The sequence below is a fragment of the Pleuronectes platessa genome, chromosome 13 (genome assembly GCF_947347685.1).
Source record: "Pleuronectes platessa chromosome 13, fPlePla1.1, whole genome shotgun sequence".
Taxonomy (NCBI): domain Eukaryota; kingdom Metazoa; phylum Chordata; class Actinopteri; order Pleuronectiformes; family Pleuronectidae; genus Pleuronectes; species Pleuronectes platessa.
The window spans coordinates 19,078,324-19,094,659 of record NC_070638.1 but is presented as its reverse complement, the minus strand read 5'-3'; the positions used below and the strand labels follow the sequence as shown (position 1 = coordinate 19,094,659).

Genomic DNA, 16,336 nt, shown 5'->3' with positions numbered 1-16,336 from the left:
GACCCTGATGGAGGCCCGGTCCTTGAAGGGGCCTCGGCGCAGGAAGCGAGGGTCCACTATGTGGTTGAGGACCTCCACAGAGAAAGAGTAGGAGCTCCGGCTCTCGTAGTCAACAGCCTAGGGAAGGGGGATGATATTTGAAAATAATTATAGTAATGTGGAAGTTTATAATCAGTCAAGGCTTAAATATACACCTACTGTGAAATGAGTAATGATGACACATTTTATTAGCAAGAGATTAATCAAATGTCACACTTATGAATATCAGATCCTTTCATTAGGTCCAATTCTCACAGTGCAATTTCCACAGATGACTGCTAAATCACATATCAAAAGCAGCGAGATGACAAATAATGAATTATTCCAAAAGGATAACAGCTCTCAGAGGCTGGAGAGTGGTCACATCTAAAATCAGCAGAGGAATCGGAGTAAATAATACCCTGGTTACCATAAATATGGTGAAGTTGGGATATTTGAAGTGATACTTTGAAAGTTGTTGTGCACGGACGTGTTGATGGTGAGCTTTTGTGTGAAGAAGGGAAAAGACATTCCTGAGGTGTTGATGTTACAGACTTGCCGATGAGATTCCTGATGCTCAAAGAGTTGAAAGGATTTCTCGAGAGCTCCGACACTGAACAGACTACGTGTCGAGGCCTTGGTTTGACATTGATGCAGGAGTATGAGATTCTCAGACTGTTTATTATGTGTGGCTGTAGTGTTTCTGCTGCCAGGACGCTGAAGATGATGATGATGCATTCGTGGGAGTTGGATGAGATTAGCGCTGCTTTCTGCACACAGCACAGATGGATGTGAGCAGGTGGTGCTTCAGGTGTAGTCGCACTGAACACTTTGTCCAAGCTTCGGCATTGTTCGGTGCTGCCGCGTTGACGACACAACCTGTGTTGGTGGGAACATGGCAGTAAGCGTGTAAAGTTACCAACATGCCGGTGGGACTCATCTCAGACCTGGTGGGAGGGAAACTTGGACAAACGTTTTTTTGTGAATCCCCAGTACGGATCCTGAGTTTGCTTTCAGACGCAGGGGCAGGACTCTGCCTGACAAATCATTTCCACAAACAAAACCCTTTAGATAATATAAAACAAAACCACGCTCCGTGTTTTACACACCCCTATCACCATGGCAACTCCACAATCACCACGGAGACACGCACCTAGCTATGAGGAGCGTTATAAAAAATTCCCTTTGTATCCTCGCATCTACACAGGTGGCGGAGATTTCATTTGGGATAGGGGCTCAGGCCCCAGAGATTGTTTGTCATGGAGAAGTTATGAAGCCTATTTGTCTGAGGTGTCCGTGTGATTGTGTGCCGCACCTCGCAGCGAGCCGGCTCTGAAGCAATGAGAGAGCCTCTGATCATGTTTGCCGAAATGATTGTTAGTGAGGGCAGAGGCGCGCACGCGGGTAATCACACACTCTACATCCACAGTCTCACACAGAGAGACACACACACACACACCGCCCAGACATACACCTGCTGTGATTAAATCTGGAGAAAGCAACATGTGTGGGTCTGGTTCAGAATATTTGATTGAGGGTGGGTGTGTGTGTGTGTGTGTGTGTGTGTGTGTGTGTGTGTGTGTGTGTGTGGTTAGGGGTTCTTCTGAGCCAGTGGGTCCTCAGATCCTCCGTCAGTGCGTGTGAGTCCTCAAAGTAAGTGTGCGTATGAATCATCTCGGTGTGATTGGCACAGAAACCCTTGTTGGACAGAGGATTAACAGGCTCCCTGGCTATGCAGAATACTCGGTCGGATACGGAGAGAAAAATCATTTTGAGGATCCTAGCGGCAGTGGGAATATTGATATCCTCTCACTCATGCCCCCACCCATCTCCTGTTCTCTCCTTTCTATTTCCCCCCCTCTCTTCTCTTCCTTCTCCCTGAGCACTCAACCAAAGTTAACTGCTTCACGGGAAATCTGCAGTTTCAGAAAGAGGTGAAGATTGATTAAAAAGGATTCAGAGGAAAAAGGGCGAATGAAGGACATGAAAATGGGACCAATTTGGGGGAATATCTCAGCGGGAAAAGTAAATACACTGGAGGCGCTGTCAAGTGGGATGGAGATCTAGAGATTGGGAGGCTACGTGTTCAAGCGCAGAATGGGGGGGGGGGGGGGGGGGGGGGGGGGGGGGGGTCTTTGCCGGGTAGACAGGGGGAAACGTTCTCTGACGTGGTCCCTATTACAGAGAGAGAGAGGGACAATCTGTTTGAGGAGGAGAGGTGTCACTTACACTATGAGCACACACTTATCACCCCCCCCCCCCACCCAACCTCCACCCAGCACTCCATCACTCCACTCGCCTTCCTTCCCTACCTCATACACTCCATCACCCGTCCCCCTGCTCCACCCATCTTTTTTTGGGGTGCTTTTTTTTAAGTGTGCGTGCTGACAAACAACAGCACACACATCCATCCCTCTCCCTCATCCGCCCTTACAGGAAGCACTTATCACTCGGCGGTCCGGTGGGTTTTTCCTGCTTTGGTGTTTTTCTCTCACACGCTCCTGCGGGTGTGAGGATGTGAACGCTGCTCGCACGTGCTCTGCTTTCTCATGCTGACCTTGCACATGCACATGCCCAGAGCAACATAACACCACATCATTCTGACGTTGTAGTGGTTATCATTTTTCAAGCACTGAAGAAGACCTGGTGTCACTACCTGTTTGTCTCCCTATATGTTTGATAAAAAAAAAAAAATTCTGAATAACTTTAAATTACCTGGAGACAGGTGTATCAGGTATCAGGTGCTTCAATACACACGCTTTTTATTTCGAGTGCGTTAAACTCGAGTGCAGTATAAGTACCTGGCTGGTGCAGTCAAATTGGTCAAAACGTTAGAGAGTGTCAAACTATGGACACTTCACCGTCATCATTATAAGATCCCTGAACACTCGTAACACCGGCTGCCGCCACAGTGCTCAGGCAGAACGTGATTATATAACGTGCACACCGGCCACACCGCCTGTATCATTTTTCAGCCGCAGCATAACTCAGACCGCATTTTTACTGTCTGACCTAAGTAGCGACCACAGCCGACCGGAGCCCGACAGGTGTTTTCATTTTTCTGTCTAAACCCAGGCAGACGACTCACTGTGTCCTGTTAGAGTCAGGACGGGTAGTCAGGCTCTACAGCAGAGTCACATCACAGAGTCACACCACAGAGCCACACCACAGATTAATGGATGATGAGAGGAGAGTTGACCAATGACGACGATGAGGAGACAGAGAGAGAGCTGTACACTTTACAATGAGGCAACAGGACAACACTTCTTAAACCTTCTGAAAGATCTTTTATGTTACTAAGATTCAAGGTAATTAAACCCTGCACACAACCGCAAGTGCAGCAGAAGAGTGAGGCGGCTCCCAGTGAAATCTAACGTTGAGGACCAGGCACGTGCACCACTACTACCACACTAACCCTAACCCTGTTATTCATTTATTTATTCAAATTGATGATTTGAGTTAATTTATTAACAAAAATAAATATATAGGTTGAAAATAACCTACTGTGTGTTTTATTTATTTATTATTATTATTTTTAATTTCATAATTAATTTTGGTGATGGGTGCCCTTTTTTGGGGGGTTTGAGCACCTGCCCCCCAAAATGTCTGTGCACGTGCCTGTTGAGGACCACACTCGGTAGACACTGTACTGAGCCAGCACGAGTCTGCTCTTGTTAAGTGTCTGTTGTGATCGCTGACAATGGGGTTGTCAAGAGTTTGTTACCCAGTGGTAAAATTTCCCAACATGGCATCCCTACTGCCAACAACTATGGGTAAAAACTGGAAGCTGAGGAAGGCAAATCTTTATTTTCAAGTCAAGTGAGCAAAAGTTGCTATTGTCCTCTGATACGTTTAGGACAACACCACCCTATTGGAATTCACGCACTGCACACACAGTGTACTCATCTGACTGACTAAAGTATCAGATTTAATATAATTCTTCCAAGATGGTCAGACTTTCGTTATTTATCTTTTTTGTACTTCTACCTGACTTATTAAAGAGCGGCTGCCTATCAGGTCAGTTGGAGCTTTGCTGAACCTCACTCCTCCTTTGTGAAGTAAATTTAGTGTTAAGCCGTTCTTCATCGACACTCTCTTCTTACAATGTCATCCACCTTTTCTTCAACACATTCTTTCTGCCAAATTCTGAAAAGCTGTGTCTGGCCTATATTACCGTTGAGTATTTGCTTGACTGGTTGAGGAAAAAAATGAATCGACAGCAACTTTTGAGCATTGATTAAGCATTTAAGTAATTTATTAAGCAGAAATGCCAAAACTTAAATGGTTCCCGCTTTACAAATGTGAGGATTTGATTATTCTGTTTCTACCATTTTCTGACCTTTTACGGACATAAACCATTCATCTTCTAATCGTGATTGACAGATGAATTGAAAACAATCATTGGCTGCAGTCCCTGAATGTACATACATACACACAAACTCCCGTATCTCTATTTAACGTTGCCCTCCTCCTACCCACCCGCACCCACCCACATGCTGAACCTGCTCCTGCCCTGCGATGCAGTGCTCCCACAGTCCGTTTTGAAATTCCAATGACTCTATAGAATTTCCCTTTTAAATTTGCTTCACAGTTAGCAGAAATGAATGAACTTAGCTGCATGCTAGACTGGCGATACATAATACATGTCTGTTCAAAGGGGCCAGCCCATAGGCGTACATGCTCGTCCCGAGGAAGAGGGGGCATGTGCACGCTTTGCAGTGAGTATACATTACTGCAGGGTGAGGCTTCAAAGCACAGAGACGGTGCTTCTCACTAGGTTTTCTGTAATTGACGGAAAATAAATATTTTTCAAATGTGTACGAAATCGAGTGCACATCCTTGTGGTCCGTGGCGTGCATGCTCGCGTCTGTGCTCAGCTTCCCGATGTCCTTGGCAGCTTGAGATCTTTCTTGATTTTGTGCATTCTAAATCAAGATCATACATCACATTTGTCTGATGACAAATGCGGCGTTGGACATTTCTGCCAACAAGCACGACTACAGAGATGGGAGAACAAAGACTCGTCTAAATCTCCCTTTTGACTTTGTTCCTCCTCTGCCGCTTCCCCTTCCCTCTGTCTCTTGTCTCCTGCCTGTCCTGTGTCTTCCTTTTTCCTCAATGTATTTTGCAAGACATTGGTGTCTCTCTCTCTCTCTCTCTCTCTCTCTCTCTCTCTCTCTCTCTCTTTTTCCCTCAGAGGAGATTAGTACAATCTCTCCTCCGCGTGAAAACAAACACAGATAATCCTGGGCGCGCTGCTGGCGTGTGACCGAGGATTAGCCAGCCGTTTTTAAGTGAGAGCATATGGAAATAATAACGGCAAACTGACACATGTGCGAGCTTGCTTGTCCCCCAGGTAAGAGGAGTGAAAGCTGCACAAATAGCAGGCTTACACAGCTCACAGCACCCCCCCCAAAAAAAAGTACCTCAAAAGGGAATGTCCAGAATCGGGATATCGCTGGATACGCATTACTGGTACTGTGACATAGCGCTGCGTCTCCCAATCCCACTTTGTTATGGACATGCTATTGAAGACATCTTACATGTGTAATGAGGTGCTGTGAAATCGAAGCTTTGTCCTGGTTTTTTTTAAACTTTCTTTTTGGTGCCCCATTTGTTATAAAAGCTCAAACAATCAAAACACATGAGGCGTTTATTCAATCATCACGTGTCTGATTCACATGTAAAGTATCTGTGTCCATCAGCTGAGGACTAGATCTTCTCTGTCTTCTAATTACTCCTCGTTTTAGAGGCTGATTAGGTTTTGATTGGTTGATTGATATCAATTAAACTTTGACCAGCAGCCACCAGTGAAAGAGCCAACTGGTTTACGGTGTTACCCCGTGGCCATTAGGGGGCACTGCTGCAGAGCAATGTCAAGAAGGAGAGCGTTATGCCAATTCCTAAATTACCTGCTACTTACACTGTGGCCTTGTTCACAGGCTTTATTAAAAATCTATTAGCAGCAATATGTATAATCTTTTATGGCAATATTTAATAAGTAAATAAGTGGAGTGGTGCAGGTCTGAAGAGCCAGGGAACTAAAGGAATAGAATAAAAGAGAGAACAAACGAGAAAGAAGACATTCATTTCAAATGAATGGCTGAATAATCCAATTGTGTGTCAACACGGGGCTGATTTTGTGTGCATATTTGTGTGTCTTCTCATGTGTCTTTTTCGTGTGTGAATGTGAATGAGGCAGACCTAAGCTGAGTCAGAGGCGCAGACAACACACACTGTCTGACATGGCCTCAAGACACAAAACAGAGCGAGGACGAGGCGAGGGAGCGAATGTGAGATAGGGAGCCTGCGCGCGTGTGTGTGTTTGTTTGCGTACTCGTGCTCATGTTTGTGTGTCTCACCCTGCAAATTTGGACATGGGTGGGGAGATCAGAGAGAGAGAGGGAGAGAGTAATGAAATGCAGAGAGACAGCAGCAGATGATGTGAAGGGGTGAGGGACGGGGGGGAATTAGGGAGGGGGGGTGATAGTGGATGGGAGAACGGGGGAAGGAGGGAAATCTCTTTATTGCTGGGGGTCTCTGTGGGACTGACAGTAAATAAGCAGTGATAAGCAGCAGGCAGCTTCAGTCGGCACACAGTCTTGCAGGCTTTTAATGACCCAGCTTCCTCCCCGCATGTCCCCGCCTAACCCCTCGCCTTTCTGGGGCTTTACCGTGTGCTCTTCCTCCCTCCCGCCCATCAGCACATCATCATCCACACTCTTCCTCGTCTTCATCTAACTCGTTCCCTCTGTGCGCCTTCCTCCTCCTCCTCCTGGCTCCATTTTGTCATCATGCATTCTCTCTCAGTCTCATTCAACTTCATCTTCAAACTCCTTCCTCCAGCTCCCTCTCTTGGCTCTATATATCCCTAATCTGCTATTAACTCCCCCCCCCTCCCCCAGCTCATGCAGTCTCCCACCCACCTCCCATCTGACACGTCGTCTGAGGTAAAGACGTCGAGCACCGCCGCAGCTGTTTCCCCTCTTTCCACACAGTTTAAACACAGGGAGCTGCAAGGTCAAGTGTGTAATATTGATGTCTGGCTCTGTGTATCTCTCTATGGGGTTTATTGCTGCTTACCTTCGTAGGTGTGTGTCTCCATTCTGTGTGTGTGTGTGTGTGTGTGTGTGTGTGTGTGTGTGTGTCTGTGAGTGAGAGAGGGAGGGAGGAGAGAGACAGAGCATCTCAGATCAGCGGTTAAAGAGATTCAGCCCACAGCATCGAGATGACCAGCAGGGTCAAGGCCAGCTCTGTGGCAACACAAATTGTTCCACTCGGAAATCCTTCTCCCTCTCTGGGGGCGCACAGATCATCGCGCTCCCCTGTTAAAAATCTTCACAGCTATAGAAAACAGTCTGACTCTGGGAAATGGACACCAGGGCATGTGAGTCAATAAGGTTGCAGCCTGAACCTATGCACACATGGCAACAGCCCAAAAAATATAGAATTTAACTAAATGCATGCAAGTGTTGCTTCATTTTTGTTGAATTGTAAGCTGGAGATAGCTTTGTGTATTTTACGTTTTCTATGAGTGTTCTGGCAACTCTCTAACGAATCTCGAAATCTTAATTTCTCTGAAAGGCTACATCCGATTTTCTACCACTTGATTTTTTATTTTCCCAGTTGAACTTACTTAAAAAAAAAAACAGAAAGCAGATGACTTAAAAGTAAATATAACTCATATATTCAACTCAATAATATATATTATTATATATATAATATATAATAATAACTAAATTTAGTCCAGATTTTTTACTTAAAGTTTGCAAGTGATATGAGCTTGTTCTTTCGAAGTATATCTAAAACAGGTAAGTCTGACTTAAGTGGATAACTGTTTACTCAGTGTGAGCTCAGGAAACTGTATTGACTTAGTTTTATAAAGTAAGCACAATAAAGAATATTAGTGCCATTTTAATCCAATGAAAAAAAGACAAATTACATCACCTACCGACTAATTCCAACAACATCTGTTTGTCTGTATGTGCATCGCATATCCCGGTGGGCCAACTTTTTGACTCGCGGGCCACAATGGGTTCTAAAATTTGACAGAGGGGCCGGGCCAGGACCAGATGGATGGAGTGTTTTTGTGAACTAATATAAATGACATGGAAAAATCATTACATGAAATGATTTGGCCTTTAACAAGTAGCAAAGCATTTATTTGCAAGGCAATTTAACAAATACTCAGCCAACCTCTGAGCTGTAGCCGCCCCGTTCTTGCGTTGACTGCTTGCTAGCGTAGTTAGCATGCTTCATAGCAAAGTGACGGCTGATGTTGTAATCCTTGAAAACTGTGACAGTATCTCGGCATATCAGGCATACAGCCTTCGATTGGATTTCAGTGTCCACTCCGTGTTAAACACTCTGCACTCATTGTCCACTTTTCGCTTCCTTGATCCGCTCATTTTACAGAAGGGCTCACAGGGCAAAGCGAAAAAGTGAAGGGAGATCATGTGCCCTTTCCAGCCCTATACACCACACTCCTGGTCAAATTTAATTTAGCGGACACTTTTATCCAAAGCGTCTTAGATTAAATGCATTCAACCCCCGAGGGTACAAACCCAGAACCACAAGAAGCAAGAAAGTACAATTTATTAAAAAATAAAGCAAAACTACAAAGTGCTATAAGTAAGTGCCATTCAAGTGCTACAAAATTGTTAGTTTAAAATAATATAATATTTGGAAAAGTTCGGCGGGCCGGATTAAAGAGCTCAACGGGCCGTACTTTGCCCATGTCTGCTGTATACCGTTCATCGTATCTGCTAAAAAGGATTTTTTTACGATTTGGACATATGGTACATTTAAGATTAATGAAACTCGAATACCTAGGTGTCCAGCACTCTGTAGCAGTCAGCAGGGCGGGGGAGTGTGCCTTGAACATGTCTTCTACGTCCTCTGACAAACTGCAACAGTGGTTGGCAATTAGGTCAAACGGTTGGTCGAACCAGATCATAATTTTTCATCTCCCTTCATCATGTCAACAACATTCACAGAATCGCTTCTTGTTCCTCAAAGTAAAGGCACAATGTTGGTTTTGTGGCTGTCATGCTTTATTCTGAGGGGAATTACAGAGCTTTTATGGTCAAAGTTTGTGAACGTGGGTCTGAAGATTGTGTTGAGGAGTCAACAGACCTCTGTAGTACACGACATGCCATGTATGAAAAAATAAGGAGAGTTAAGTAAATCCTTCAAACATACAGGTATATTTAAACCATTCACCTGAACAATAATAAAGCTGATTCAGTTTCATTCTATAAAAACATTGAATACAAAACCTTCTTTGCAGATAAACCAGGTAGGATGAAAACAGCTCTGCACACAGTGTCCAGTGTGGATCTGAAGTAGCTTTCCTTAGAAGCATTCAGAATGAGCCCACATGTGTTCTGTCTCCAGTCATATTTAATATGTCACATATAGCAGCAAACTATAGTTTAATCTATCTCTTTATCTGTCTTGGTGCTTTTGTTGAGGGATTAAAGCCAACTAAAAGAGCATGAAGCCAGCCACGCTGAAATACTAATTGCATTTGTAGTATTGTGTGGCTCAAACCACAGAGCGGGGGTGTTTACATTACATTGTTTACATGTCTCTTTCCCTCTGGATTCGCCCAACAAATGTTGAACGGATCGATTCTCTCTTTACACACAGCAGGTTGCTCTGCTTTCCCACCGCCTTCACTGCTCCCTCTTCTTCACTCCACTTGTGGCTGCCGTGCTGCCGCCCTCACCATCTCCAGGTTTCTTTTTCTTTATTTGAGCACATTTCATTGTACCCGCATGTCTCCCTGGGTAAATATTTCTACCTCCCGGTGCAGCTCAGTCTCCTCCTGTGCTAATTTTTTCTCTTTGGCTGTCACTGGTTTTGCGGCACCTGCTGCCTCTGCAGCTCCCCTCCTCCGTCTTAATGTCTCTCTCTGGTTCCTTCACACTGTAACTCCCTCGTTATGCTGCACTGTCTGCTGTCACTGCCTCTCAGGACCTCATTTAAACACTCTCCCATCTTCTCTCTTCTCCTTCATCCCGACTCTTTCCCCTCTTCCTCACCTTCAATTTCCTTCCTCTTGCATCTCTTACTGTATCCCTGCCTCTCTGCTGCTCTTCAAAGAAACTCATACCAGGCCTGGAAATCCTGCTCAACACACACACACACACACACACACACACACACACACACACACACACACACACACACACACACACACACACACACACACACACACACACACACACACACACACACACACACACACACACACACACACACACACACACACACACACACACACACACACACACACACACACACACACACACACACCACCTCCAGGTGCGGATTGTTTTTAACGAATCCTACCAACCCGAGGATGACAACTGACACAGTGATGATTTCACACACACATACACGCACACACACTGCATGTAGCCACCACTATGTATGGCTACACTGACGAGAACCCCATAACACTCTTATGAATACAAATAGGATTATGTTTTGACAGATTTTTGTGCAAATTGTCCCGAATCTCTGAAAAAAAGGAATCTCGAAAATGGCAACATTTCAGAAACTCCTGGAATACTTTCGCCGAGTTTTCACAGGATTTTTTCGACATGATTCTTTCCAATTTTAAGTTATTTCAAAAGAGACATTTTTTTGCAAATTTTTGGGGTTCATCAATTTGATGTGAGTCATTACTTAAAAGGTTTTCCTAAAAAGTGAATCACTTTTCTCAAACTTTCCATGCTGCAGCTCCTGTTTCCAACCACTGTGTAATTGCCAGTAGCTGTTATAAAGCCTGCATCAATGATGGAGCAAATACCAGAGAAGAACTCTATAGTCCAATGCATATTGGACGAGGCAGACGCCTGTAAATTATGGTAACATTAACTTGTAATTGCTATATAGCTGCCACAACTGTTGTTGTTTCTAGTGCATTAAACAAAGCAACAGTGGGCAGCATTAAAATAATTTGTAAAAGGATCACCTCCCAAACGCTGGAGTTCACATATACTGCTTCTTGGAAGGCAACTGTAAAAATATCAGTTTCAGCGAATAACACATGTGGACGAGAGGCTGAAACCCAGAGATTAAAGTTTCCTATGCAAACAATCTGCATTAGGGTGGGACACACTAGAGGAAAGAAAAACTGGCAAAGCACAATATGGCCCCTTTAAGAATTTTTTAGGCAATAAATGCTACTTTACAATGTTAATATTATCAAGGCTACTGGATGACTGAGTCCATCTCATCATTGTGAGGATGAAAGATGTGCAAAGGTTATGATTCAGTTTGTCAGATGTTGGACAGTTAACAACTAACTGTTTTTTTTACATGCCTCCCAAACGTGGCCCATCTCCTCATTAAGCCTCCATTACATGTGAGTGCATGTGAGGCCTGAGACAGACATGTATGCACTCCACAAGTCACGCCAGTAATGAGCAGGTGTCAGCGCACGTCGCCCCCACGTTGCAACACACAAGAACGTGGTTATTCAGGGTGACAGGCCACTTAGGGAATTGCCGTTTGATATTGAATTCATGTAGTATTACACTGAGGGGAACTATTAACCAGCTGAACTCTGAATGGAATGGCAGAGCCTCATTGATCTTTCAGTTCATGCAAGTGCACTGCATGGAAAATCCTCGCTGAAAGGCAGCAGCCAAAACAGCTCCACGGTGGTCACGTTTCTTTCTTTCTTGTGCAAATTCGACTCAACGCAAACATTTTGCATGTGCGTGTGACATGCTTTGACTGAGCTGTGAATGGATGTTTCATTCTGTAAACAGATGGAAAAAGACGATAAAAAAAGAAAGAAGGAGGCTGGTTTACAGCGGGTGAATCAAGCAGGAAATTCACTTGTCAGAAACCGATAACAACACTCTCATCTGATTGGAGTGAGACAAGGAGGAACGATAAGATTAGTACAGATCATGTGTATTAAAACTCTCAGAGGAAAGGCTGCGGAGAGATGACACATGTAAAGTCTCATACGTTTCCAGGTGATCTCAGTTTAATGGGCTGAAGCAACATGAGATCTGCTTTGAGTCATCGAAACAAAACCCCTTTCAAAAACATCTGCCCACATTACCTATGTCATCTCCTCCCCCCTCATCCTCTGTTCTCTCCCTCCTCTCTGCCCTGCCCTTCTCCCCTTCACCCATCCACACCAGCACCTTTCTGTTTATGCTCCATCACCCCTCCCTTCCTCCCCCTGTCTGTCTTCCTCTCATCTCTGCCATTGTCTCTCATGACAGCCAGATGACCCTGTCCTCATCTTCCTCCTCCTCTTCCCGCCCCTCCTTCCCACTCCGTCAATCCCTCCGCCTCTGTCATCCCTTCCTTTACCTTGTTGAGCATGATGACAGCCTCTTGGTTCACTCCGGTGATGTTGAACGTGTCCCCGGTCTCCCCCTCCAGGATGGTAAACTCCAGCTTGGCATTCTCGCCGAGGTCGGCATCAGTGGCTGATATACGGCCTATCTCAGCACCAGGGATGGCGAGCTCAGAAACGGAGAAGGACCACATACCTGGGAGAGACAAACGACAGCACACATTAGGGAAGAAGCCTCCATGATTCATTGCGCCAATAGTTGTCAAGTTAAACATTTAATTTTGCCTTTTGAACAGTTTTTAAATAGCCATTTCCCACTGGGGCCGAGCCAATATTTACAATAACTCATTCAGATAAGGAGCCTTTAATTTAGCAGAACTGAGAGGATGAAGGAGAGAGAGAGATAAAAGAAGAGAAAGCTTGTGTGTGAGTGCACAGCTATTAAAACTCAGGTTAGATAGGGCCAGAAAAACCTGTCGTTACAAGTAACTAAACTGAAAGCAAAGATTAGAGTACGAGAAGCTGTTTCTTCTTCCTACAAATATTTGAACTTGATGATGTGAGCTAACTACTCATCACAAACGTCAAACATTTTTTAGGTCCCAGCAGACGTCCATCCCTATAGTATAAATCCAGATGACACACACTTTCATGTGTGCTGCCATCATGTTCGAACATGTTGCTTTTACTTTTATTCCCGCCGCCATTAAAGAGGCACATTAAAAATAGTTTTGCTGGCTTTGCAGTTTGTACTATAGGAACATATTGTGCATTTCTCTTATGATTCACCTGATGATGAAAAGTACCACACACAACATGGTGCAACAACAAACTCCAAACAGACACACACACACACACACACACACACAGCGAGCGGCCACCGGCAGCACTGACAAGACTAAGTATGATAGGAAAGATAGAAATTGACTGAGGGAAAAGGTAAGATATCAATGCTCAAACACATACACACACAAACACACACACACACACACACACACACACACACACACACACACACACACACGCATGCACTCACAACCGACAGCCTCATTCAAACAGAGCTGTTATCTGCTAGGCTAAAGCTACAGGAATCAGATAGACCTGTAAATGTGAGGGAGAACAACACCGAACAAGCACATTGGCCTGACAGAATAAAAGATAGCCAGCACTTCAACCAGACAGTATCTGAGCGAGCACACAGCCCGATGAATTTTGTAAATCTGACAACATCACAGAGACTAAATGTGAGGTTATTTCTCTTTGCGGATCTGATAACAGTTCACACTTCAAAGTGGCACAGGCAACCAAAGTTATCATTCATGGTTTTTGATTGTCGTCTTTTTTAGTCTGCTGATATCTGAATCTGATATCTGTAGCGAGAGGCTTCCCCAGGAGTAAATACTAACTTTTATAAAAACACATAGGGGCTCCTCTCTTCCAGCAAGTCATCTAACCTAAAAACAACGAAACAGTTTTGTTGTCACCTCTTTAAAACATTTCCAACTGCTCAGTTTATTCTGGAGCTGCGTTTGGCAAGACAACATTTTGCCAGTGGCTTACAAACAACCAGCCCCATAGCTAGGTTTCAGTTAAGCTTAAGCAGGAAACATAATTATTTTATTATTATGCTCAAAGGTTATTTAATTTGGGTTACTATTTGGGTTACTAATGTTCAGAAGACACATCCCTTTTCTCAAACTGTCCATTGCTGCAGCCCAGTCTGCTCTGATTGGGCAGGTGGGCCCCTGCAATGTCATTGGTCAATTGCCTCCAGTCTGTGAAGGAGACCTTATCTGCCGCTCCCGCTTTATCTGGCCTGGTGCTAGACTAGCTGCAAGGCATTAGAACCTGCAATTTTATTTGAAATGCATTGGCTTCACCTATTGACCAGTGAAGTTTGTTATTTTACGTTGTTGAGCTTAGAAAAAGGAGAATGCGAGCAAGAGAAGCTGCAGGGAATCATGACACCAAAGCATCTGAGAAGCGGCGTGTGGATGCATTTTTGGGTTGTACACCGCAGAAGGCATAAAAATAAACAAACAAATGTACCATTCACACCCCTTGCTCTTCAACAACAACAAATCTGTTGATATATTCAAACTAATTGTGTCATATCAAATCTGTTGATTTACTTGAAAGTGATGGCCCTACTAGGCTTGCATTTCAACAAAAAAAAAAACTATATAACACTCGAAGATAACAGAAATAACAGAAAATACAGAAAAAGTACAATCTGTCTCTTTTAAACCCGGTGGTTATGATTTGGAAAATACTGATTTCATGAGTTCAAGTCACCCAATACCAACCCCCCCACCCCTCCAGACACCAAAGACAGACTTCAAAATATTCCACCCTATTTGAGAAACACTGAACTGTTCTTTATATATACGAGTATAAATCTAAAGACTAAACACCCACAGGCTCCTGAACCCCCCCGAAAGTTGACAGAAATAATACAGATGCTTCAGTTTTCTCAGTGGTAGAGTGGCTAAATCCCTGATTATACTTCTCTAAGAGGTCAGGGGATGATAGGTTATGTATTATCAGAGAAGGGATTCAAACAGGGTTGTCCAGATCTAAGTCAGATGCTGACAAAACTACTCACCCTGGCTTCTGCCATAGAACTGCATTTTACGCTTGATCCATAAAGGGGTAACATAGTACTAACCGCATTTTACACCGATTTCGTTTTTCTACCAGTTATTGACATTGTCTATACAGGTCGAGAACACTTTCCTGCAGGCGCTAACTATTGAAAGCATCGTCCTCATAATGAAGATATCCATGTGGGGGGATGAGCTATTTCATAGTGTTTCAAAGAGAACATGAAAAAAAGAGGGAAATCTAATGTTCCTCACATTAGTAAAAAATAACTCATTTATAATTTCTCTCTAAGCTGGCAAACAGAAGTTATCCGCTGATGAGACAACATGTTATTGCTGTGGTAATAATTGCAAGGACAAGTCTAAAAACAGAACAGCCAAGATGGATTTGAAGAGATTAGAGCAAAATTCTTTCTTGATCAACAAGAAACCGCAGTGAATCAGATACTTCTACATATTTTTCAACAAGCAGACATTTATAGTTCAATGATTTTACCAGCTATGATCTCATCATTTACACAATTTAGTGTTTGTTAATTGCTGTGTTACTGAGGAATTATCTCCTGTAAAATACTCCACTAATCTTACCATCTGATTATTTGTGTGTTAGTGCTCTCCTTCTCTGGCTGCTGTAATAGTGGCTGAGATTTATTCTGATATGCATTACTGTATTTCAGTAAAGAATAGTCAAAAAATGCACAAACATTTAAGAGTGCAGTACCTCATTAATATAGATATAACATTATAGGGTTTAAATGACACAACGTCACCAGTGATATTAAAATGAAATAAGTTTTCCATCGTTAAATAAGTTGTGAGCTGCTAGCTTGCACAACACTATTACAAGCAGAAACAATCACAGCACTCAGCTCTCTGCTGGCCTCATGACTCTAAAGGGCCATGTCTCAGCTCCCGTAGCATATGCTGCTCTCCGTGCTGCTCTTTACCCACTTCCTTTTTTTTCTTACTTTACTTCATTACCTCCTGGTGAACAACTGCCTCCTCCAGCAGTTTACTCAAGGTGCTCCATCAAGGCATGTTTCCTAGTGCATAATGTGTAATATAATGACTGGTTTCACCTTATATACTAAATTAAAAAAGTGATTGAAGGTCACCTAAAGGTAAAACAGTATCAGTGCCACCTATAAAACGAACTTATGAATTGTGTGATATAAAATGAACTCTCGTGGTGCTGTTATTCATAAAGAGGAATGCATTTCTCTTTGTTCATCACTCTCTTCCGACCAGAGTGAATGTTGTTATTGCTCATTACTCATGACCCCCTCCTAATCACACAACGTTGAATTTGCACACATTTTTAAATTTAAAAACGTAAATAAGTTCCTGTGAGTTATAACAAACACCGAACGGTATTCTTCATCCT

General features: G+C 43.5%; 1 protein-coding gene across 1 annotated transcript in view; it reads right to left on the bottom strand.

Annotated features, from left to right (window-relative positions):
- Positions 1 to 16,336, bottom strand: part of LOC128455241 (cadherin-24) — a 98,778-nt gene that overhangs the window by 22,013 nt on the left and 60,429 nt on the right. Inside the window, 2 exon segments of the mRNA XM_053438925.1 lie at positions 1 to 117; positions 12,364 to 12,545. Coding sequence (XP_053294900.1) covers positions 1 to 117; positions 12,364 to 12,545 — 299 coding nt within the window.